Raw genomic sequence first — 25529 nt, forward strand, 5'->3', positions numbered from 1 at the left:
GGTTCACTTTCTTACAAGTTTGTCTAGTACTACCACTACTCCCTGCACTTGTTTCCCTTTACATTTGTCTTGAGCCCACAAGGTCTGCTTCTCTCTCCCTAACTCTTGATTTTGCCTTTTGGTTTGTGGGTTCTTGCTGGATTGGGGTTTCTTTGATCCATCAACTTGTAGTTTTGGGATTTAAGGTAGTTTAAGGAAGATCGGACTTTCACAAAAATATTAAGTTTTGTTATAGCTAATGAGGCCAAACCATTAATTACGGTTACAAACTACTACTAATGTTTTTTTGGTACCTAAAAATCACGGTGAATTTTGATTAAACTTAAATTTTTGTATCGATTTTATTTAATCATGTAATACAGTATTAATCTGTTTACAGTTTTCAATAAACTGTACCGATCCATAGCAGGATTCCTGAAAGGGAGTTGTTAGAAATCAATGGCGGAGGTGACTAATGTGAGCGAGTATGAGGCTATTGCCAGGGAAAAATTGCCCAAGATGGTCTATGACTACTATGCATCAGGTGCAGAGGACCAGTGGACTCTGGCTGAGAACACACGTGCATTTTCAAGAATCTTGTAAGCTTTTGTTTCTTACATTTTTTTTTCTTTTGAGTTGTGGGTGTTAATTACATCTTTTAATGATATAAACAATACAGGTTTAGGCCCAGGATTCTAATAGATGTGAGCAAGATTGACATGACTGCCAATGTGTTAGGGTTCAAGATTTCAATGCCAATCATGATTGCCCCCACTGCTATGCAGAAAATGGCTCATCCTCATGGTAAACTCATGTTATCCTAATTGAAGCAATACTGTGGATATACACACTGACAGACTGCATATGTTTATCATAGCAACTAGGTTTCTAACAAGGTATCAACTATATCTTGAAACAATCTTGTAATTGAGATCAAGATTGTAGTTTAGTCTTGGAATCCTGATTGTTTGTTAAATTGTTTCTTTGATCGAATGCACGCTAGCTGACTTGATTGTACTTGTAATGTGCTGATTGTGTGGATGGTCTTTTACGTAGGAGAATGCGCGACAGCTAGAGCCGCATCAGCAGCCGGAACAATCATGGTTTTTCTTTCTTTTATGTTTCAAGTTCGACTCGTGTTTTTTCTATATAGTTAGAACCTTAACACCATGTTGGGAACAGATATTGTCGTCATGGTCCACTTCCAGTGTAGAAGAAGTTGCTTCAACGGGGCCGGGGATCAGATTCTTCCAGCTTTCTGTAAGAATTTTTGAGATGCAGTAACAGTTTCTGATAATAGCCCTTCTTCTTTTGTTATATTTATCAAGTGTTGAATTTTGTTCAGGTCTACAAGGATAGGCATGTTGTGGAACGGCTTGTAAGGAGAGTTGAACGGGCGGGGTTCAAGGCCATAGCTCTCACTGTGGATGCCCAGAGATTGGGACGTAGAGAAAGTGATATCAAGAACAGGTGAAAAACCCAATTCAAACATCATCAGACATAGAAACTTATGACTTGTAGTATGGTGTCTGAAGAACTTGCGATTTGCGTCATAGGTTTACTTTGCCACCGCATTTGACATTGAAGAACTTCGAGGGTTTGGAGCTTGGCAAGATGGACAAAGTAAGCGATGCAGCATAATTGTTGGGTTGGTCTAAAGCGTTTATCGATGAGTTTTGCTTCATTTTAGCTCGGGTTTCACGATGTATGCAGGTTGAGAACTCTGGATTGGCTTCATATGTTGCGGGTCAAATTGATCGTACTTTGAGTTGGAAGGTAAAAGCAACCCCACTAAAGGACACTTGAGGAAGAATTTAGATAAAGATTTAAATAATTTAATATTATAAAAATTTAAAATCCATCATTATTCAGCAAAATATACTTCAAATCTAAAATCGAACGCTTTAAAATCCTTTCAATTTGAAGGAATCTAAACAAATTCGAAAGATTTGTTAGTAAACATTTGAACTATATAATTTCAAGATCAATCAAAAGGATTTTCAATTTTTTCAAGTCTCTATTCGAATTATGTTTTATAAAATATTAATGAATTTGAATTCTCTTGAAATCCAAATTCTTTCTGAAAATTTGTACTTGGATATTGACAGGATGTGAAGTGGCTGCAGTCAATTACTGTGTTACCTATTCTAATGAAAGGTGTACTCACTGCTGAAGATAGTAAGAGTCACGACTCCCGATCTCATTTTTATTGCAACATACTCATCTTCTCTAAGTATCCTCATTGTCGTGAATAACCAGCAAGGATTGCCATTCAAAACAAAATAGCTGGGATTATAGTATCCAATCATGGTGCTCGTCAGCTGGATTACGTCCCATCCACTATCATGGTCTTGGAAGAGGTAATCTAACTAGTACGAAGCTAGATTTGCCCATCAACCTCATCCACCTGGAGTAATCTCCTGTTGCAATTTTAGGTTGTGAAAGCTGCACAAGGCCGAGTACCCATATTCTTGGACGGAGGGGTCCGTCGTGGAACAGATGTCTTCAAGGCATTAGCACTAGGAGCCTCTGGCATCTTTGTAAGTAAAATAAATAGATAATTACATCCACACTCCCTGATATTTTATAAATACTCCTCAATTATGAGAAACTACAAACACCCCTTGAAATTTATATCCCTTACATTACAAATATTTCCTGAAAAAAAGAGAGGCTAGTGGTGGAATTGTAATGTAAAACATCGTTGCAGAGGATATATGTGTAATTTTTGTTGCAGTAAGCCCAAAGCCCTATTATTCATGCCCTTGTAACAACATTTTTCTGACATATGCCATTAGATTGGACGATCCGTGGTTTTCTCGTTAGCTGCTGACGGGGAAGTCGGAGTTAGAAAGGTGCTCCAAAGGTTGCGGGACGAGTTTGAGTTGACTATGGCATTGAGCGGGTGCCGTTCGCTTAGTGAGATCACCCGTGATCACATTATTACCCGATGGGATGCTCCGAGGTTGTAGAGCAGAGAATGTCGTTGAAATCATCATATTATATGTTGTTAAGGGCCCATCTTTTTCTTGGATCACTTGTTTATATGTTATGCGAATCTTGAATATGCCTAAAATCAATATGAATTTACATGTCAGGCGAATCTCTATATATATAATTTAAAATAAAATTCTAACTTCATCCATATTTACTTCTTATTTTACTACAAAAGTACGAATTGCTTGCTAGAGAATTTTAGATGCCTTTTCGTTTTCTTAAAGAAAAAGAGCAGTACCGCATTGCAGATTCCTTAATTTCAACTTACTCATGAATATATTGTTAAATAATAGATCTACATTATTATTTATTAATGAAAAATCTCTTAAAGTAGTAACTATTTGGCTAATAACTAAAATGTTCTCAAATATTTTTATTGTTCCACAAACAACCATTACTTTGATCCATAAGCTTTATTAATAATTTTTAGTTTTTGTATATTTAAATCTAATTAAATTTATCGATTTTGATCAGTTATATATTTATTTTATTAAATGCAATAAAAATTTAAAATATTCATACATATTATAATATCGAGTATGCTTTAGCTGCTATTAATTATTAATAATGCACGACTCTCTAGCCTAATATTTTGCGAATGACTAATAATGCATCATCACTAATGAATAAATACTATTACTGAAAAAGAACATATACTGTTAAAATAGATTAATATCCACATATTGATTGGGTTCGTACCTTTAATATCTTGGTCATAGAACCTCAATTTTCAACTAAATTAAATCTCACTGTCATATGAAATTACATTTTGTAAAATCATATATTATTACTATATGTAACTTTTTGTTTTTTAAAATATATTAATTAATTAAAAATAAATATTAATCAAGTTTATCCAACCCATCGGGTTAGGAGTTGAGGCGCGATGGGGACAAGTTTGAGACATGATGGGCAAGTCTTAGGTTCAACTATAACGGAGACAAGTTGGGTTAAGGCCAATGGAGAAATTTTCGGTCCAATTAAATTTAAATGAGACTAGTCTTGAGATCAGCAGAACGGTAGTAATAATATAAAATTTTTTAAATTTTATATTTAGAAAAACAAAAATGGAGTAGGATAAAAGACTTCCAAGACCTATACCTATGCCCAAAATTCCAGCAACTAGGCCCAGAATAATCGAAAAATATGAGCAAAAATCTTATTTGGTATATACTAAAAAATTATTCACTACCAAAATTTTTGATAAGTGTGGATTTTATAACATATTTAATAACATCCAATGGTCTTAATTAATCTTACATTAAGACCCCACGTGCTCTTCTAACTAGTGATCGCCGATTCATCCACCGATAACCACCGGAAGGTATACATTATGTTTGGATTAATGTTTTGGATATTTTTGTTTTGGTATTGTGGAGATAGAGAGAGAAAAATAAAAATAAGTAAGTATATATTTTGAGGTAGATGGTGTATTTGGATTTGTATTTTGATATAATATAAACTAGTAGTAGTAATAATAATAATAATAATAATAATAATATTTCTCTCTCTTATTCTCTGTTTCTTCTTCCCCTCTCTTTCTCTCTTTCTCTTTCCATCTCCATTCTTTCTCCTCTCTCATTTCTTCCCCTAACCCATCTCTTAGAACCCTAGCCCCAAACTCACGGCAGCAAGCTTCCAGGCAATCCTTCTTTCTCTGTTGCATTTTAATTATTCTTCTTTTCTTGTGTTTGGGTGTGTTTTTAGCATCTTGTTTAATTCTTTAATTCTTGTTAATCGGATTCAGGGGCACATTCAGGGGATATGATTTGTTTAATTCTTGTTGTTGGATTTCTTTCCAGCGTTAGTTCCTTATACTTTTGTCTGCTTTGAGAATTGTTTGTAAAAGAGTTGTAATGTTGTAAGGAAGACCATTATCAATTAGTAAAATTTATGAATTTCCTCTCATCTCTTTCTTCTCTCCTTCCCACCTCTATTTTGCTGCAATTTTAGTCAAGTTTTTGTTCAGGTGGTTGAAGATGAGGAAGAGGAGAGTGATGGAGAGGAATTGAGTCGGTTGTTAGGTGGCCTCCAAAGTGGAGAGGCTCTATGAGGCTCCTGCTGTTGGATGAGCAATTGGCAAATAAAAGCATTGAGGAATTGCCTGAGGCAATCAAGGTTTATGTTCTTATAGCATTTTGATAATCAGTGATTTGGTTTTGTTTCTGTGGATCGTCTGTTTGCCGGAAGTAGTCTGGATAGTATGTGGCTATGTGCTCATATTGCTGTGCTTGAATTTGGTCGGCTATTTCATATTGGGGATTGTGAATTATTAGTATCTAGGTGTACCGTTAGGTTTATGATTTTGCTTTGTTTTTGGGAAGCTTATAAGAAAACTAGTACTTCAAATTGCTTTTAATGTCTGCAACATATGATATTCATTATCTATTTATGTTTGGTTTGGTTACACATCCTGAAGGTGCCGATTCATAGTACTGATGCTATGAACCCAAAGCTTTCAATATATTGGTAAGAAAACTTATAGAATTCTGGGACTTGGACTTCTGAGTTCATAGACTTGAAGGGGGAAGTTCAAGATGATCAATAGAAACAAACCTGAAATTATATCCTGACCGTGCAATACTAATCTTCCGTAAATCCTCCGTTTCTATCCATAGCTGATGCTTTAGCTCATCCTAATCTTCTGATCATGTGTGTGAAAATGACATCTTCTTTCTTCCACTTATTCAAATAAGTTTTGGTAGATAAATTTTATTTGATGGGTACAGATAGTTGATTGTCAGTTTCTTAATCAAGCAATACTTCAAACCGACTGAACAACTTCATCAAGAACGAGCCATTTTCAAGGTAGTCCTCAAAGTAAAACATGGATGCACTGCTGCCCTCTGCTTGAAGATTTTAGGCAAAACTTATCTTTTATTACTGTCATCGAAAGATTAAAGCGATTTGGTTATCTTTTGAAAAATGAATCTGCATTTTTGGATTAGGATTTCTGAACTAGAGCTTTGAACTTGAGGACTTAGAATGAAATCTGGGCGTGGCGGATGCATGAACAAGATACATCTTACTGCAGTTTTTTCTACGTCGAGTATTTATTTGTTCATACTGAACTTTCTGACTTCTTTTAGCATATATTAGTTAAAATTGTTCGTTTTCTATTTTACATTAATCTGCTCTCTATTATTTGACCAGTATTTTTTAGAGAATAGGATGGTAGTAGCTTCTCTGTACGGATATTATGCAACTCTTTTAAGCACTTTGAGCTGAAAATTTTAGTATCTCTTTAAGAATTTTTGGTTGGATATTTGTGCAGCTTCTGCATGTTTCCTTAGCAGCTTTTCAATGGAAATCAAGTAAATATTGATGTAATTTTTGGGGAAATTTTGTAAGGATATTTTGCTGCTGATGATATCTTTTAGAACTTCTCGAAGATTTGTGGCAGTTATATTATCAAAATTAATCTTTTCTGGCCTGCTCCAATTTTTGGTCGATGGATGATATTGCCCCACAATAAAAACATACAGTTTCCTTTTCTGATGTTCAGATTGACAATAAAATGAAAACAATAAAGTAGACAACATATCAAATGATGTTTTATCTTTGTCATGTATGAAAATGCCTTTTACCCTTTACTTATTTAGGGAATAAAGGAGTCCCAATGGGAAAGAGAAATAGGGTTGCCGTGGTGGTGCTTGGCGACATTGGCCGTAGCCCCCGGATGCAATACCATGCACTTTCTCTTGCTCGACAGGTTTTCCTCTATCTATATACACAAATAACATGTTTATGTTGATGGAATTTGTTTGTGATTATCTTAATCTCTCTTCTTCTCTTTTGGAGCATTAGATTATATTTCGGACTTATGGAGCTTCATAGGGAGTATACTGAACATGTTGTTATTGGCTAGTATGCTGGGCATTAGAATGAATAGTTATTTGCCCCTTATTTTTCATGCTTGCATGAATTTATGAAGTTGATTTATTGATCAGACATGGATCATTGTCTTTTGGGTCTGAGCAAAACTTATATGTTTTGTCTCCGAAAGATTGGCTGTTCAATTGAATATGTGCTAAGTTGCATATGATTGTTGAAGAAAGAATTAGCTGCAATGCTATTGATTTGCATTTAATGTCGTTTTCTGTTCATGCTAAAGAAAAATTTAACTGTTATGTTTCTGGAATGACAAAATTTTCGGGGAGAGTTTTACATACAAGTTGGAAAAGAAGTATTTTGGTTGTGGTAGCTTGGGTTTTCACTGACAACACCAAGATGCTTCCCTCTCTCTTTCTCTCTCTCCAGTTTCTAGTAGTTGAATGTAATTGGTGGGATATTTATGCTTATGGATCGCATGACTTTGACAAACTCACGTGATAGTACTTCTATATCTAATATACTGCATCAAGGAAACATTGGCTTGCGTGGAATTCTTATGTGTTTAGCCATTGTAATACACCTTACTACTTAGCAATGTACTATATGAGTTTTTCACAGGAATCTATATTCGATTATCTTTGTTATAGACTCAGAATATTTTTAATTTATTATTTAATAATAAGTTTGAGAGATAATTTACCAACATATTAGCTTTTCCCGAATTTTTATCGTATCCCAAATTAGAATTAGAATATGTTCAAGTTCCAGCCTGAAAACTATAAACTTCTAACAAAAAGTACTTTGGGAAGTTGGTAACTATAATAATTTCATTTTAGCTAAACCTTTGAAGCAAAATAGTAACTAAAAGATGACTTTGTTTTCTGTCCGCAAAAAATGGTGCTTTCTTTGAACAAGTTATGCACGATTCCTTTCATTCATTTCTCTTGGGTTGTTGGCATAATGAGTTTCCTTTCTTGCAGGCTTGTCTAGATGTTGATATTGTTGGATATGGAGGTACGTTTGTGCCTTGTGATGCCCAAGTGAAAATGTCTAAAATTTCGTGGCCTAAGCCTGAATTTGTTCTCTGATCATAAAGCTATTTCTGCATCATATCATAATCTCAACCATGGGTTTTATATAGGAGTTAAAAACTCAAGTTCATGTTAACAATTATCCATTAAGGTTATATGCTATGCTAGTGCTTAGTTCTTGTTACTTCATAAATGACCTTATCATATCCTGTTCTAATAAAGCAACGCATGACTTATTTCACATTGGAGCTTGATTGTCCTTGTCAGAAAAGAGAAAATGCCACTGTATGGACAGCCTTTGTTGTATGCTTGACGTTCCACCTTTGTTAACCACCTGATAAGCATTGTCTCTCTGTTGGTCATTGTGCTGGAGGAATTTTTCATAATTTTTGAACTTCATAAACCGAGACTTATTATAATGCTATGTTTTATTAAAGGTTTTTGATACTATAAATGATTGTATTGTTTGATCAAAACATTTGCATTAACTAAAACATATGACTTCTAGTTGACTGAGGACTTGGTCTTTGGATAGGGTCAGAGCCCCACATCTCAGTGTTACAGAACCAATCTATCCATATCCACAGAATGGTACGATTAAGGATGTTGCTGGTGCATTAAATGTATTGAAATTTGCAAAGGCTTGAAAGAATATTTATTTTCTTTTGCACAGCCACAATGGCCAACAATTCCTCGAAGTCTTCCAAAGATACTTCATCCCTTATTTCTTATTCTCAAGCCTATTATTCAGTTCCTTATGCTGCTGTGGTATCTTTGTGTAAAGATACCAGCTCCCGATGCTTTCTTAGTGCAGGTGAGCTTCATCTTGTGCTTATTTGTCTCAGAATTTTGCCAATTGGCTCATGCTCATTTTCTATAGCATAACTGTTTTATGCTCAACCTTTTGTTGCTTAGTAGTTGCCTTGATTGTAGGTCATCTTGGCTTTTCTGATTGACAATAATCAAGTTGCATGAATTCTTGCAAATGGAAAATGCTCTCCTTATATATTTATGTGAATTTACCAGAAATGTTTAATCTTTTTATATTTTACTGGAATTACTTAATCACAATGGTTAAGATGATGTTAGCAATGAAATTACACTGGATTGTCACTGAACTTTGTTGTCGCACCCTGTTCTCCAAGTCTTTTGCTGATATTTTTTTTCTGTGGGCTGGTGAAAGATTTGGAGAAGCTGCATGATAATGGAAGTTCATGGACATTATCATAATAGTCTGTCATCTATCCTATGTCATCATGAGTAAGCTCCACTAGATTACATGTTGCTCCTGCAGAATCCACCATCAGTTCCTACTCTAGTGGTTGTGAAGTGGGCCAGCTGGTTGAGACATTCAGCAATCATTGTCGATTGGCATAATTTTGGATATACCCTGCTTGCACTGTCTCTTGGAAGGAGTAGTCTCTTTGTTGCGATATATCGTTGGTGAAATTGCATTCCAGCTTTTTGATTTAATTTATTTTTGTCTCCTGGATTTTGCACAAGATTATAGCTGTAATATTTTGATCCATGACTAGGATCGAGAAGAGTTATGGTGAGAGGGCTCATGGTTCCTTGTGTGTGACTAAAGCAATGCAACATGAATTGTCTCAGAACTGGGGAATTAAGTAAGAGCGTGATCTCAAAAACCTTCTTATGTCTTGAGGCCTGCTTGTTGTTTTACTTGCTAGAGTTGATAACCTGTATTCTCTTATGTTTTTCATAATTATAGAGCCACTGTTCTGTATGATCAACCTCCAGAATTTTTCCGTCCTGCTTCACTTGAGGAAAAGCATAACGTGAGCAAATTTATATGGCTTCGTTGGCATAAAGAGAGCAGTAAATCAACAAACTCTAACTATGGTGATGATCTAGTTATTTTGCAGCATTAGTAAAAGTCTCAATGAGCCATATGGCCTTCGAGATTGCATTAGCAATGGTAAACAAACAAGAAGATACTGTTTCTAGTCCATTTTAATGAAATGAAGAATGCTCCTGCTAAATTTGATCTGAAATGCATTCATGTGGCAGGATTGACAGGACCATACAACAGTAATCCTGATATAACTCCATTTACAACTCAGGTTGGCACTGATATAATCTTGAAACCAAACAGACCCGCACTCATTGTTAGCAGTACAAGCTGGTATATTCTTGATCACTTAATTGTTTGCCATCATAATTTATGTGAACTTCTCCTTTTGTCCTTGGTGCCTTTTCTGGAACTCGAGAAAAATCTGATTTTCATTTATTTATATCAATGAAGCAAAATTAGTTCAGTCACATTTCCTTTGCCTGACAGGTACCATAGTTGTAAGGACAGATAACAATGAACATATATTTTATATTGACATGGATGGAAAAATAAAGAATGATTTAAATTCAGGACTCCTGATGAAGATTTTGGCATTCTTCTGGAAGCAGCGCTTATGTATGATAGACGTGTTGCTGCACTATTAGGTGAGGACGATTCAAGTGGGGATGAAGTTATTTGGGATGGAATTTGTGGTGGAAAGCAATTCCCATACCCGAGGTTGCTGTTCATTATTACTGGTAATGTCTGTCTTTAAAGCATATTAATTTTCATCCTATCAGTCAAGTTATTGTATGTATTCTAAGACTGAACACAAAGTGAAGGTAAAGGACCTGAAAAGGAAAAATATGAGGAAATGATAAGGAAACTTAGTCTCAGACGGGTTGCATTCCGTACCATGTGGCTGGCGGCTGAGGATTATCCTTTGCTTCTTGGTAAGTGGTATACCCTCAGTAGTTTTATGTTGCTTTCTGTTTCAATCACTCTTACATTTTCCTTGATGCATTATACAGGGTCAGCAGATCTAGGCGTTTGCCTGCATACTTCGTCATCAGGATTAGATCTACCCATGAAGGTCTGTGCTAATAAATTATATAGTTCAACCCTTTTGTGAACTTAGCAGTTTATTAGGCAGTGTCACCTGCAAGTTTCTCTTTTAATTCTCACCTTTTAAAAAATTGTGTTTCTTAAGGAAAATTCCTCATGCTTGGATATTTTGGTTAGTCAGGTTGTGGATATGTTTGGCTGTGGATTACCTGTCTGTGCTGTTTCATATTCTTGGTAAGATCAAATGGAGTACTTTCTTTCCATGAGCATGTTACCATTAAAATAGACTAACATTAAGCAAAAAGAACTTCGGACAAATTACCAACCATTCTGATCTGTGTCAAGCATAAAGGAGCTGATAGATGTTGAAAAAAATGGCCTCCTTTTCTCGTCATCTTCAGAACTGGCTGATCAGCTCATGGTAAGCTTCTCTATTTTACTTTTTAAGAGCATGGGACATAGCCCATGGAATGTTGAAGAATTTTTTCTACATTTCAAACATATAGTTCAAATTCTTCCATCATTCAAGAAGCATATTTAATAAGCAAGATTACTTTGAAAATCCTTTTATTTTCCATCTTTTATTACTATCAATTTCAAGTAGCAATAAACCTTTGAATTAGCCCACTACTTTATCTATAACGAAAGGCAACCTCACCTAGCAATGAGCATTAGTGATACTTTTTAGTAGCAAGCAGAAAGAATTGTTATATATTCAATTGTTTGGCACTGTGGAATGTCTTCTGAAGATTCCTCTTACAAGGAGGGCCTCTTTCCAATGAAATGATGTTATAATTGAGTGCATAGTCAAAACGGAATACCCTTGAAAAAGTACAAATGAGGCGCTAAAGATTTGCTGCATCATATTATTTGAGAAAATTCTTTACCTGCAGATTGGATTTAGTTTATGTAGGTCATATGCATCACTGCCCCTGTCCTGAATATCTGCACAATGTTACGAACAAGCAGTCAAATTTTTATGTTTGTTTCTACAGATGTTGTTTGAGGGTTTCCCTGAAAGATGTGATGCTTTGAAGTCAATGAGATCAAACTTGATGGAGAGGGTATCTTCAGTTAGGTGGACAACTGAATGGGAAGAAAATGCCAAGCCCTTAATATACGAGGTGAAAATTATAATCCTTTCAACTTCTGCAATATAATGGGCCCCTTTAATTGCTGTTGTATTATCCTTTTTCCAGGCGGCCAACTTCTGAGAGCATGTATTTGTCTTTCAGGTTATCTCTAAGAACTCTAGCTGAATCATTGGAAGATGACACAAAAACAGATGAACATACAGGTAGAGATTTATTATCTTAATATTATTTTGTGCACTTATATCAATGGTCAAAATTGGTCCAAATGTGCTTTTGTGACGTCTGTTTAATTTTGGGAACTCTCCAGTTGGTGTAGGTGCGGCTTCTTGGCGGCAGGCACCCATTTAAATTCTTGGTTGTTCAAACACACTCATGGAATCACCTGATTTTTCCCATTTGAAAGAGAAGAGAAGCAGAGTGGTGTATTGTGTTTCTTCTCATGTAAACAGGAGACTCAAATCTTTTGATCATGAACTTGCCCTGGAATGACAATCATTTACGGGTGCTAAAACAAGATACTGTTCTGAACTGTGGAATTCTTCACAATATTTGGGCACGATATAGCGCAGTCTATTAAATAGTTATGTTGATCCCAGCTATTATGTGTGACAGCCTCCAGAAGGCGTTCTTTATATGAGCCCTTTGATGTTGTTCAAAAGAAGTGATATAGCCGGAGAAGGATCTCATCTTCTGTTATTTGTTGTTATATTCTCCAGTAAGGTATACGTATATGTAGAAAAGAAAAGAGTGGGTGTTTCTGCATTGGCATAATTTTCAAGAGGCAAAAATGTCTTTGATTGAGTGCCTTTTTAATGCAAATCATCAACACCCTAATACGATGATATGGAAGAAATTTAAAAATGAAGATAAAACAAATCTAGATTTCAATTATAATAGATTGTTTTTTTCCTTTTAAATTTATAGCAAGCCAAATTCACCTATAAGTATTTGCTGATTGTAGTTAAAATTTTTGAATGAGAAAAGTACTACCATCGATATGATGATTTTATAGTCAAATGTCTGTTTCTTGGTCTGAATATGGTGAGTTCAAATTTCATTGACAGTATCAAGTAAATCAAAAGTAAATTCAATAAATTTTAAACTTATTTATTAGATGAAAATAAATGTCATAAATTATAATTGGAGAAAATACTCCCACAAAATTGTTTATGTTTTCATTTTTAGTTTTTAGTTTTTAAAATAATAATTTAAAGTAAAAATATATTAATTTTACACTGCTGTTTAATACGAAACATAACTTTATGAATTAATTTAAATATGTTTTCATTTTAGAAATAAAGTTATATAATATATATTTTAGGCTGAAAAGTTATGGATAACTGGGCCTATGTTTGTTACTTTGAAAGCAAGCCCATAAAATATAAGGTTTGTTTCTTTGGTAATTAGCCCACACCACACCATACATCAGAAAGAGGCAGAAGCCATTATCGTCCTTCACTGCTTCCCATCCCTTATAGGAACTGCTAAACCCCTTCCCCCCAGCTATTAGGGCTTTTGCTCGTCGCCACCACCAATGTCGAATAAACGCGCCAGAATTACAAACCCCGAGCCCTTTTTGCCCTTGGGTTCCGATGCCTTCTCCTCCAAGAAACGCTCCAAGCCACCAAAGCACCACCAGGACCATCAGAAGCTCGTCCCATCCGCCGTCAGCTCCAAGATTCTCAAGGAAGCCCTACTTCAGCAGAAGGAAATCCAGCAAGAGGAGGATAACGAGAACGGGGTTGCTGAGCAGAATTCTAGTAGTACTTTTAGGTTTCCCGATGTGCATCGTCTCAAAGACAATGATGATGATGAGGATGTGGACGATTTTGAAGGGTTTTCCGAGACCCAGAGTCAGTTTGGAACATGGAATTTTGAGGTTTGTCCTTAGTTTTTATTTCGCTGTAGTTTCTTTTTTTATTTTTATTTTTTTGTTTTCTGGAAGTTTGTTTTTTCAAAGAAGTAAATAGCTGAGCTTTACGACGTAATTTTTCTGAATGTACTGCATAACTTGAGCGACATTAAGGGTTAACTGACGCTACGTTTTGTTATTTGCAGACTTCTTGAATAGTTGGATTGATGTTGACCATGTTATTTTGTGTATATGTGAATTAAGTACGTGTTCCGCAATGCTGTCACTTTGAATTTTATTTTATTTTATTTTTTAAAAATTACTGGCTGTTGCTTCTCAACAAATTTATCTCATTCAGTTTTATCTGCTTCTTGGTTGAGCTTGTCATTCGAGTGTAAATGGTTGAATGTATTCATGCGAATGTTTGTCCTGCTACTGCATATTTACCTTTCTTTCTAGGTTATGGAAGTTAAGATAGAGCTAATATCAAACTGAAAGTTCCTGATTATCATGTGATGTTTTTGCATTTTATCATTAATTATCCATAAGTTTCTTCCTGTGCTTTTGTCAGCATATGTGTTTGGTCTCAATCCTTTTCTCTTTTTCTGACAACAAAAGAAGTTCTTGTACTGGCCACTTTAGTATGCATTTTTCTGACTGGTTCTATATTTTTACTATTATGTTTTTCACTTTGGAGTATATTTCTGTGGGGATGTGTGGTTCTCTTTGTGCGATAATTTGTTACCTGGAACTTAGCCACCTCGGCGTCTTCTGATGTTAAACTTCTTATCGTTCTAGATTCTTAAAATGTGTTGCATCTGCTCATTCCTTTTCCCTGTCGCTTGACAATAGGATGAGATTGATGAGGAAGATGAAAAGTTGCTGGAAGCCTTTCTATCAAAAGATGATCGCCCTCAACGCACATTAGCTGACATCATTGTGGAGAAGATCAAACAAAAAGATGCTCAAGTTTCTTCAGGTTTGAGTTTTAATTTCCTGATATTAATGACTACCTATTCTTTCTTATCAATTATGATATTCCATGTCACAGGCATGCTGAAGTGCCTTTGGGGGTTTCAAATTTAAAATTGAAGTTAATTATTGCAACTATATTCCCGGAGGTTCATTTTTATAATGATGAAAATTGAACCTTCTCTACATTATTCAGTATGATGTCGCAGGACATGTGTAGTAATTTCTGCTGATGATAACAACTTGCTAACATAGCATTTTTGGCAAACTTATTGTATGATTTTAAAATTCTCAGTTTTTTGAGTGTGTTTGTAGGAGTGGAACCTATGCCAAAATTGGACGACTCCATTATAGAGCTGTACAAGGGGTATGTGAATGGTGTCTTGTGTCTCTGATGACTGAGCATTATGTGATTTTCCTCACTTGCCTTGTTTTTTCACAGTTAATATGTATAGTGTGGGTGTTAGTTATGTCCTGCGCCATATGTATTTGCAGGGTTGGCAAGCTTCTTAGCAAATACACCTCCGGCAAGATGCCAAAAGCTTTCAAGCACATACCATCTCTCCAATTCTGGGAGGAAGTGTTGTACTTAACTGAACCTGAGAAATGGTCGCCAAATGCAATGTATCAAGCAACTAGAATCTTTGCTTCTAATTTGGGTGTCAAGAAGGTGGAACGATTCTATAAGCTTGTTTTGCTGCCACGTGTAAGAGAAGATATTCGGAAAAATAAGAGGCTGCACTTTGCTTTGTACCAATCCTTGAAAAAAGCTCTGTATAAACCAGCTGCTTTTAACAAGGGAATCTTATTTCCCTTGTGTGAGGTATAAAAGCTTTCCATATATTGATCTACTATTGTGAATAATACCAATCAGATTTCAATTTCTCCTCTACAGTAGCTGTGTCTGTACCTTTTGCCTGTTAGATGCAATGCTTTTTGCCTGTATGATAATGTCTTGTTGAGGTGTAAGAAAGCCTACTTGTTTCAGGCTTCTGGTCGTAAAGCTTCTGCTTATATGTTGGGTATTGGCCTTTGATGTGCTAGAGAATAGAAGTTGGATGATAAACAAAAAAAGTGTAAATGTGTTCTTGCAAATATCCAGCACTCTGCTACAATTTTTCTGAGTTTAATTAAATTAGCTAGATGCATTTGACTTGAATGCTTGATGGTCTTCGACCCCATCCCTCACTCTCTCCTCTTCCATTGATTAGAATATTAATGGGCTTATAATGAGTACATTTCTCTTGTTCTGTTCCAGTCGAGGACATGCACTTTGAGGGAAGCTGTTATAGTTGGCAGTATCATTGAGAAAATCTCCATTCCTCCTCTTCATTCCAGGTAGGTGGCATTTCGCCTTAGCCCACAACTGGATTAGACTGCTCTTTGCCAAGGTGTTTCTCCTTAGTATGGATATATTCAGAAATTTTTTACTGATCGATTGATGATATTCTGAGTAACAGTCATAGGTTTTTCCTGGAAAGAAAAAGGGAAAAAGCCCTTCTATGGAAGAATTTTCTACTTCTGTCTCCATTTTTCATAAATATTTTATGACTGCAGGTTTTGTTTATAAGAAACCAGTTTCTTTTTAATTTTAAAGTAGTATTATCTTCAATTCTTTTCCATCTCATTGATATTATCATGTTGGTTAGCACTCTTTGCCATGATTGTCCATTATCCATGTAAAAATTTCAGTATCATCACTCAAACAACTTGCTTAGAAGTTCTAATGTGAAAATTCCTACTTTGAAATGGAGTATGAAAATTCCCTCGAGCTTCATAAAAGAACCTCCTAGTTCATTATAACTCATTTCATTGTTTTAGAGACTCTGGATGTATGACACTGTTACTATTTTATTGTTGTATGGTTTGCTTTATTAAGATGTGTTTATATCTTTTGCCCGTGGCAGTGTTGCTTTGTTGAAGCTTGCGGAGATGGAGTACTATGGTACAACAAGGTATCAGTATATGTAAAATGCAAGTTTCGTAAATGCAACATATTGTTTTGTATGTTTGCCAATCAATAAACTGAGCTCCCCTTTCAATAGCAAATGTATATAATTTAGGTGAGGCTTCTTGGCATCCTCTATTAGATTTGATCAATCTATTAACCACCATCATATGGGTCGACATCTTTTCTACTTTTCTCACCATTTACCCCTTACTACTTTGCCGTTATCTTTCACTTAACAATTTTATCTTTTCGTCTTGCTCAACTGCATTATCTATTTAACTAATTAAATTATAATTACTATATGATCTGTCATCTATTAAGATAACCAACAAAGCGATATAAATTGGTGGCATTAAAAGTAATTAAGTGAAATTTTATTGTATCTATTTAAAAAGTATACAAACGCATAGGTCGTCGGTAATCCCCTAGTAATATATAGCAGTTGAGCCTCATTTCATTGCAAACTCTGTTCCATTTTTATGTGTTAGGATGTTTTTCTTGCCACATTCTTTTCTTATGGCATTCACAATTTTCACATGTATGCTCTTCTGCAGTTATTTCATCAAGTTACTAATTGAGAAGAAGTACGCATTGCCATACCGTGTTCTTGACGCTTTGGTCGCTCATTTTATGAAATTCTACGATGATTCTAGAGTAATGCCGGTGATCTGGCATCAATCGCTTCTTGGATTTGCACAGAGGTTGGTTTTTGTTATAATCTTTCCCTTACTTCCCCCTAATAAATGTTTTTGCTTTTGCATTTTGTTCAAGTTCTTTCCCACCTTGCTCTTTTTTTCCGGCCGAAAAGAGAAACATTTGTAATTTCTTGCTACAGCAATGATTGCTGAGTTCTTTCAATCTTGAGATGTATTCGTGATACCAGTGCAAGTAATCAGAAATATAGATTTGCTCCCCTCTGAGATCTCATAGAGTCAAAGGAAAACTACTTATAGAGGTTTTCCTTCGAACTGCGAAATCTATATCTTCCCTAATATGTGCTTGACTCTGTGTCCTTTGTGCAGGTACAAAAATGAGTTGACAAAGGAAGACAAAGCCAATCTCAACACTCTAGTTGAAAGGCAAAGACATAAATTAGTAAGATGATCAGCCTACTTATGATAATTTAGCTCTTCCATTTTGCTGGTAGTTAATGATATCTGCATTTTTGTCTTGGCATGCAGGTTACACCTGAAATATTAAGGGAATTAAATAACAGCCGCAACCGTGGGGAGAAAGAAGATGATCCTATGTCGATCTATATCCTTTCTTTTCTTGTTGTGAAGTCCTGTCCCAGTAGACTCTTCTAATAATTATTGTTCCCTGTAGGGCTTTTGGTTTACAATATTGACATAATTGTATAGTTGACTTTCTTCATGATGTTCATTACCATGCATATATTTTGGTAATCTGCTTGGCCCCTTTGACAATGTTGTGTTCCTTGACTGCATAGCACCAACCCCTATTTCTGTAGTTACCAAAGTGATTCAAGAAGACAGGTTTGATATTCCAGATGTACCAATGGAGGACTGAAATATTGTTGCAGCTTTTTTTATGTCGGTAAATGGTCTCTCTCTTAATATCATTTTCACCCATCTGGATCCTTTATAACCTAATTTGTGTTTGCTGTAAGACAAACTCATGTCTTTCTTCCCACAATGGCTGTTGTTATCACAGGCACAATTTCTAATACGCAAGTTCTTGATGCAGGTCATTCAGACAAAAGTTGGGCTGGAGAGATATACAGTAGATATCATTTTGCAGTCTGTTAGAATGTAGCAGACGATGGGAAGGTAAATGCGGTATGTGATTGCTGGTGGAATTGTTCCATCTTTATTCTTAGAGCCATCTGTGTTTCCAGATGGTCGTGGCGAAGCTTTTGGAGATACCATTGTTTACCAGTGGCAACTTTCCCTTTTAACCAAACCCGCATTTGTTGTCCCAGTTTCCTATAGTGAATGGAATTATAGAGATGTGATTGTTAGGTTAGATTGAATTATTGCAATTTGTTCTCACGAGAAATTTCAGTTGATACAGATATTTTTATTTGGATTTATTCCTGAATGTTGTCTTGAAAGCAGTATGATTTTGCTAGGGATTTGCAGAGGTCTATTTTTTTCAGTAATCAAATTTGAAATTAAATATCAGAGCAATTTTTTTTACTTAAAATTATTTATTATGCCCATGAAATAGGTTTTTTAATTCTTTCATTGACTTTATGAGGCCAGGGTTTGGAATATAAATGCAGTTTGTATTTGCATATTTCAAATTATAACAAAATTATATGGAAAATTTATATCAGACTGAATTGAGGTTTACTATAATTGTAAATATTCATTTATTTTTTTAAAAAAATTATAAATATATTTTAGAATGATCCTATTTTATTATGAAATAAATAGGTAGAGGTGTATATATATATATATAGAAGATGGAAGATAGAAATTCAAAAAGCCCTCCGGGAGGGAGCCTAAGAACAAGAAGGGAAAATTGCATAATAACCCCTGTGTTATGCTAAAATTGCACAAAACTTACTTGTATTTTATAAATAGCCATAAAAGACCTTGTGAATTTTAAAACCCTGTAAAAAAGTCCCCCTCCGTCCAAAACTGACAGAAGGTGCTGTACACGCGGTGAAAATGAGAGTAGGGCTTTTTTTTTTTTTTATCCTATTTTAGCTTTTTTGGCAGTGCAATTGCCCAAAATACCCTTCTCCTTCATTATATATAACTTAACATTCCCTCACAAACATACCACAAAAATAGGATTTTATGTGAGCAAACTTTCAATTTATCCCTTTTGTTTGAATATAAATAAAAATCATATATTATAAATTAAATTAAATTATTATTTAATTTAATTTATTTTCATATTTATTTATAAAATATACTAAATCAACATAACAATCCTACAATTATATGAGATTTTTTAACTTTTATAAAATGTTATATTATTTAAAATATACTAAATAAATATAAAAATACCTAAAATTTATATCAATTTTTTTAACCTTTATAATATTATACTAAAACTATTAATATATATTTAAATTAAGCATTTACTATTTTTTATTATTTTAAAATTTTATTAAATTAAATACTTTACTAAATTATTATTTAATTTAAATATATTTTAATATTTGTTTATAAAATATACTAAATAAATACAAAAATACTTAAAAAAATGTATTAATTTTTTAACTTATATAAAATATTATATTTAAATTAAATATTTAATATTTTTTATTATTTTTAAATTTTATTAAATTAAATAATTTTAATTAATTTTTTATTTATTAATTCTTCTCCGTCGTATTCTCCAACGCCGATGAGTCGCCGGCGGTGATAAAAATGGACAATCTTGGTCTCGTTGGAATCGTCTCGACGAGAGGAGTCGAACGACGAATCGAAGCCAAGAAGCTTTGATGATCGTGTTCGAAGCCCAGTCTTTCCAGTCAATGAAAGTTCAAATTGATGGTATGGATATGTTCGTCTTGAGTAGAGGATTCCAATGGTATAAGCCATGGTTGGAAATTCTTTCAGACGACGGCAGAACCATAGAAAGAAGATTCGGGAAGAAATAGTATATATAATATATAGACGATATATATAATGTATATATAAATAAAAATATATTTAAATTACTTAAAATCTGGATCATTTATTTTTTACATTCAAATATCAATAGTTGTTATAAAAAGGGTATAACGGTCAATTTAACAAAAATTTAACGCCGTTAGGATTCATCTAACGGAATGGGAGAGTATGCAACAATTTGGAAAATATAGGAGGTTTTTTGCCTATTCTTTTAACACGTGGAGTTTTTAGCTAAATTTTAAAAATATAGGGGGTTTTTATACAATTTTCCCGAACAAGAAACCCCTCTCAACTGAAGTTGGCAACTGAAAGAGAGTCCACACACACACACTTGAAAAAGAGAGAGAGAGATCCTCTTCGGTATCATCGCCATCGCCGTTTGGTACCATTCTCATTCGCATTTGGTATCTCCGCCCCCACCACTTCTCTCTTTCTAATTTATACCCACTTTCTCTTCCATACCCTTTTTCCATTTCTCATTCTCTCTCTCTCGCCAACATATATACATATAAAGAGGCACAGAGGATTTGATGGCCGCGTTGTTGCAATCATTTGGAGTGGCTTCAGCCTCAGTTGCCTCCTCAGATCACTCCATCAAGTTACCTGCCTTCTCGGTTCACTCTCTTCCAGGTGTGTTCTTGTCTCTTTATCGCTGGATTTTATTGAAAATTTACGTGCTTCGAGTAATGCTCCTGCCAAAATCCAGGAATTATTGAAAAGATTAGATTTTGATTGATTGGTGAATGACCCCCACGTGAAACTGTTCTTGGTTGAGCTTATTTGAATCGGCGAGCTGCTCTTTTCATTCTCTTGCCCTCATTCTCCACTGCCATAGAATCTCTAGCTCGTTATTGTTTAACCTCATTATACTGGCAGCAGTTGATACTCCTGTTTTATTAGTTTCTTTTGTTTAATTTTTGTTGTTGGTTTCGTCAGTCATCAGATCTGAAGCAAGGTTGATTTCGAGTCCGATTCTTGGAACCCGCAAGACAGGAAAGGTGACTACCAGAGCGGTTGCGGTGAGTCTTCTGTTATACTTATACTCTCTTAGGTTTCTGTTATCACATTTCCTTTTCTTTTTGTTATCTACTTTTGGCACATCGGGAATTTGATCTCATATTGATTAATGATTTCGGGTCTTCAGGCAAAAGCTGAAAATCCCGCCTCAGCTGCTTCCAAACCTGGGTAAGATCCTGAGTTCTCAACTATGCTTATGTCAGTGTGGTTTATGTATGTACTACTACTTTTTGTTTGGCTTTCTGATTGCTATTGGGAATGTGGCTGTTAATAAATTGCTGCGACGTTCAGTTGACGGGTTCCAGAACTTATGATATTGTGGAGTGAACCATTTGACTTAAAACTAGTAGTGGTCAAGGTGGTTTAGATTTTGAAAAGATTAGGTCTTGGAATAATCACCTCATATGCATAGTAAAAGACTCCATATCTTGAACAGTTGTGAAAAGAATCAGTTGTTGAATGGCATCATCTGTGTCTAATTTCATGCATTGTGTTTGAGTTGATTTGCCTGTGAGAGCTATAGCTGTAATTTGTTAGTAAGTGAAGTTGCTTGGAGAAGCAGATGAGGGCCTAATTTTGAGGTAATTCACCAATAACCCATTGAGTTTATTGTGAATCTCTACTTTTGCACTATGTTATGGGTAGTAACTTTTGCCTTCTGGTTCAAAATTCTAGTTGAGCGTGACAGCTATGTACAAATTAAGCTAACTATAAAAAATCTACTTTTTTCACAACTTTATGGAGGATATGATTATATCTACTAGTTAGTGTCTGCTATGTTGCTTACATTGATAACAAAGCAGAAATATAATGGTAATGGTGCATAACAATAGCGGACATGACATCCTAAAGACAATGTTTTATAAACCCGCTGAAAGAGGGGCTTACTCACCTTTAGACTCACCAATGTCATGTGATCCAGTTCGCCAAGGCAATCTAATAAATTAGGATGTGGGCTTCAAGGAAGCACATGCTTCACGAGAGCGGTGTTATTCGTGGAAAGTGCATAGTAATATATGATATATTCATGATTAGTATTGTATGTGTATTAATATTTGAGCTCACTACCATCATTTAGTTCGTCTAACTATCCTTACTGTAGAAGGAAGGAGGGTTCATTGCCTAATCTGGAAGAGGGGAAAGCATTTGGTTGCGCTCCTCTCCACGCTATGGGTTATGTTAGGTGGGTCGGTGGCTGGAGTTAGGGAGGGGTGCAATCAAGTACATATTCTCTTAAATATGGGATCATGTTTCAACAGTTATATAACTTAATTTGTTCCAAAATCTTTTAGTGCTTGTGGATAGTAGATACTGGGAGAATGTGAGTTAACTATTTGATTTCTTTAGCCATGAGCTCTTGCTGTTTGAAGCCCTTAGAGAAGGACTGGAGGAAGAAATGGACAGAGATCCTCGAGTCTGTGTCATGGGTGAAGATGTGGGCCATTACGGAGGGTCGTACAAGGTTACCAAGGGTCTTGCTGAGAAATATGGAGATCTGAGGGTGCTCGATACACCCATAGCTGAAAATTCTTTTACAGGTATGGCTATTGGAGCTGCCATGACAGGTCTAAGACCAATTGTCGAGGGCATGAACATGGGATTTCTTCTATTGGCCTTCAACCAAATCTCCGACAACTGTGGCATGCTACACTACACTTCTGGTGGGCAGTTCACTATTCCAACTGTGATCCGAGGACCCGGCGGGGTTGGACGCCAACTTGGAGCTGAGCATTCGCAGAGGCTGGAGTCTTATTTTCAGTCAATTCCTGGAATACAGATGGTTGCTTGTTCAACCCCATACAATGCCAAGGGTCTAATGAAAGCTGCCATCCGTAGTGAAAATCCAGTAGTTCTTTTTGAACACGTACTCCTTTACAACCTCAAGGAGAGGATTCCAGATGAGGAGTACGTATTATCATTGGAGGAAGCAGAGATGGTGAGGCCTGGTGAACATGTTACGATTTTAACATACTCCAGGATGAGATACCATGTCATGCAAGCCGCCAAGACTCTTGTCAACAAAGGTTATGATCCTGAAGTGATTGATATTAGGTCCTTGAAACCTTTTGATCTTTACACCATTGGGAATTCCGTGAAGAAAACCCACCGGGTGCTTATTGTTGAGGAGTGCATGAGAACAGGTGGTATTGGAGCCAGTCTTACGGCTGCCATTAATGAGAACTTCCATGATTTCTTGGATGCACCAATTGTTTGCCTTTCCTCGCAGGATGTGCCGACTCCTTATGCCGGGACATTGGAGGAATGGACTGTTGTTCAACCTGCACAGATTGTAGCTGCGGTTGAGCAGCTCTGTCAGTAACTTCGTGGCGGAGCCATTCTTGAGCCTCTTTTTTGCCATTGTTTCACCTTCATTCGGCAAATCATGTTGTGTTTGTGCTTATCAGTCTTTTGGAGCCTAAGCCTTTACTGATTTTGTTATTGTAGTTCAGTTAATTGAAGGATTATGCTCATGAACTTGTCATGTACGCTGAGCTTCATATAAAGATTATAATGGCTTTTGTGCTTTGGAATGAAGGTTTTTGAGCTTTTTAAATTTTAAGGTACATTAAGAGTAAGATAAATTTTACGATAATTATATCGACACCTTTTGAGGTTATGTCAAAATACACAAACAATTCTTATTTTTTGTAAAATTAAAGCTACACATTTGGAGATTATAGTTGTAATTACAACTACGTTTTTATTCAAAGGTAAAACTTATAAAAACTCTCTTAAAACATTACACTAACACCCTTTAAGGGACAAAACTATAATTTTGCAAAAGGCAGAGAATATTTCTGTATTTTTGCCTAATGTAAGAAGGTATTAATGTAATTTACTCTAAAATTTATACATAAAAATGTGATTTTTACACACATTACATATGTTATATAATATTGCAAACACATTTGCCAAAAACAAATGAGCTACATAAGCTTAATTACAAAAGCCCATCTTTAATCCATACCTTATTATTCACTGAAGGCACCATTTTGATGTGGCACTTTTTTATGATCTGCTAATTTATATACTTTAATATTTAATTTTATTTATTTATTAACTTCCCACTCTTTAACGCCCCTAAACCACTTCTTCCAAACCCCAAATTGCCCATTTCACATCCTATCATCTTATGGGCCCAGCTTGGAGATTTATATTCCAGGTATGGACTTCTGGTAAACAATTATGGGCCGGGCTTTTCACATTGAAATAGGCCTTCTTAAAATTCAAATAAGAAGTAATTGGACCAAATATCGCAACTTATCCAACCTAATCTTGAAAACTCAAATTTTCAAGGTTTTTTCTTTATTTTCAAAACATAAGAGATAAGCATATGTGCTTTTTAGCGATATCATATATGTTTGACTTTGTATTTTATATTAATATAAGATACTAAAAATTATAATTTCGGATCTAAAAGGCGACGCCAATTTTAGTCCTATTGAAATGTAGTTTGATATTAAACCCTGCAATTTAACAAAAAAAAATGACATATTTAGGACAAAACTCATTGGAATTGAAAATTTGATTGGAACTTGAGGGGCATGTGAAGCAACGTACCAAATTCCCACTGGATATGCAATTTTCCGCAGTAATATATTATTTTTTTGATCCGTGATAGAGCCTATATTCAAGATTTTTATTGCAAAATTGAACACAACTAAAATTATCGTATCCTATGATTACTACCAGACCAGACCTATAATTTTTCCTTTCAGTTAAAACACATTGAAATGTATGTTTCAAAAATTACCAACAAACTTTCAAAGTATTTTGAACAACCAAACCATACAAAAACAAACACAACTTGGAGAATCTTAAAACTACCTCCAAACTTAGCATTATTATAATTTAGTGGGAAAATCTATGAAACATAAATAAGTAGATGGAAAAAATTGCAATTTACGTCCCACCATTTTTTTTTTTTTTTTTGTGATTTTAGTTCTATTGTTTCAGCACTTACCAGTTTTGGTTCAATAAGTCATAAAAACCTTGCAAATTTAGTCACAACCAGACTAAAATTACAAAAAGAGTAAGTTGCGGAATGGAAATTGCAATTTTTCCAATACGTGGACACAGGTGTTGGAAAAATTCTAAACTTAGACCGGATTTGGTTGGAGTTGAGTCGATTATATGACAAGAACAATATACTTGAAGTACGATTGATGTGTATAGTTTCAAAAAAATAATCAATTACAAAGCAAGTGTAATCATCTTATTTTTTGCATATAGTACGTAATTTAATATTGACGAGTGTGTGTGGTGGGACATTTTTCTGATTCAAAACAATCGAAAAGCTTCCATTTCTGGATTGTAAGCTGCCACGTTACAAGACACCCCCATTTCCCTCT

General features: G+C 35.1%; 4 protein-coding genes across 7 annotated transcripts in view; all 4 read left to right on the top strand.

Annotated features, from left to right (window-relative positions):
• LOC105165505 (peroxisomal (S)-2-hydroxy-acid oxidase GLO1-like) overlaps window positions 1-3076 on the top strand; it is a gene marked incomplete in the record, with an annotated part of 3222 nt that extends 146 nt beyond the window's left edge. Inside the window, 12 exon segments of the mRNA XM_020694494.1 lie at window positions 1-82; window positions 380-578; window positions 659-783; window positions 1036-1082; window positions 1162-1239; window positions 1325-1449; window positions 1536-1602; window positions 1693-1755; window positions 2088-2157; window positions 2239-2339; window positions 2415-2519; window positions 2778-3076. Of these exon segments, the coding sequence (XP_020550153.1) occupies window positions 439-578; window positions 659-783; window positions 1036-1082; window positions 1162-1239; window positions 1325-1449; window positions 1536-1602; window positions 1693-1755; window positions 2088-2157; window positions 2239-2339; window positions 2415-2519; window positions 2778-2951 (1095 nt within the window).
• Window positions 4486-12382, top strand: LOC105165506 (UDP-glycosyltransferase TURAN-like). Of its 3 annotated transcripts, none has more exons than XM_011084536.2 (18): window positions 4486-4618; window positions 6579-6688; window positions 7791-7824; window positions 8377-8432; window positions 8515-8655; window positions 9136-9284; window positions 9377-9466; window positions 9571-9637; window positions 9714-9777; window positions 9870-9984; window positions 10225-10391; window positions 10476-10586; window positions 10665-10726; window positions 10880-10932; window positions 11044-11119; window positions 11694-11822; window positions 11934-11995; window positions 12100-12382. In XM_011084536.2, the coding sequence occupies exons 2-17, from the start codon at window positions 6596-6598 to the stop codon at window positions 11955-11957; spliced, it is 1431 nt and encodes a 476-aa protein (XP_011082838.1). In that variant the 5' UTR covers window positions 4486-4618; window positions 6579-6595; the 3' UTR covers window positions 11958-11995; window positions 12100-12382. The 3 variants fall into 3 exon arrangements, 2 of the variants coding, with proteins under 2 accessions (XP_011082838.1, XP_020550829.1); XM_020695170.1 differs by lacking the exon at window positions 4486-4618 and adding an exon at window positions 5336-5784; XR_002287375.1 differs by lacking the exons at window positions 11934-11995; window positions 12100-12382 and having other exon boundaries at window positions 11051-11119; window positions 11694-11739.
• On the top strand, window positions 13203-18711 carry LOC105165508 (bystin). 2 transcript variants are annotated; one of them, XM_011084542.2, is made up of 11 exons: window positions 13203-13671; window positions 14497-14623; window positions 14932-14983; window positions 15112-15439; window positions 15875-15954; window positions 16524-16571; window positions 17122-17268; window positions 17590-17662; window positions 17749-17824; window positions 18021-18120; window positions 18275-18711. In XM_011084542.2, the coding sequence occupies exons 1-10, from the start codon at window positions 13327-13329 to the stop codon at window positions 18095-18097; spliced, it is 1353 nt and encodes a 450-aa protein (XP_011082844.1). In that variant the 5' UTR covers window positions 13203-13326; the 3' UTR covers window positions 18098-18120; window positions 18275-18711. The 2 variants fall into 2 exon arrangements, with proteins under 2 accessions (XP_011082844.1, XP_011082841.1); XM_011084539.2 differs by having other exon boundaries at window positions 18021-18124; window positions 18275-18658.
• Window positions 20460-23712, top strand: LOC105165509 (pyruvate dehydrogenase E1 component subunit beta). Its single transcript, XM_011084543.2, has 4 exons — window positions 20460-20790; window positions 21097-21179; window positions 21305-21345; window positions 22525-23712. Exons 1-4 carry the CDS (start codon window positions 20691-20693, stop codon window positions 23495-23497), a joined length of 1197 nt encoding a protein of 398 aa, XP_011082845.1. The 5' UTR covers window positions 20460-20690; the 3' UTR covers window positions 23498-23712.

The sequence above is a fragment of the Sesamum indicum genome, linkage group LG6 (assembly GCF_000512975.1).
Source record: "Sesamum indicum cultivar Zhongzhi No. 13 linkage group LG6, S_indicum_v1.0, whole genome shotgun sequence".
Taxonomy (NCBI): domain Eukaryota; kingdom Viridiplantae; phylum Streptophyta; class Magnoliopsida; order Lamiales; family Pedaliaceae; genus Sesamum; species Sesamum indicum.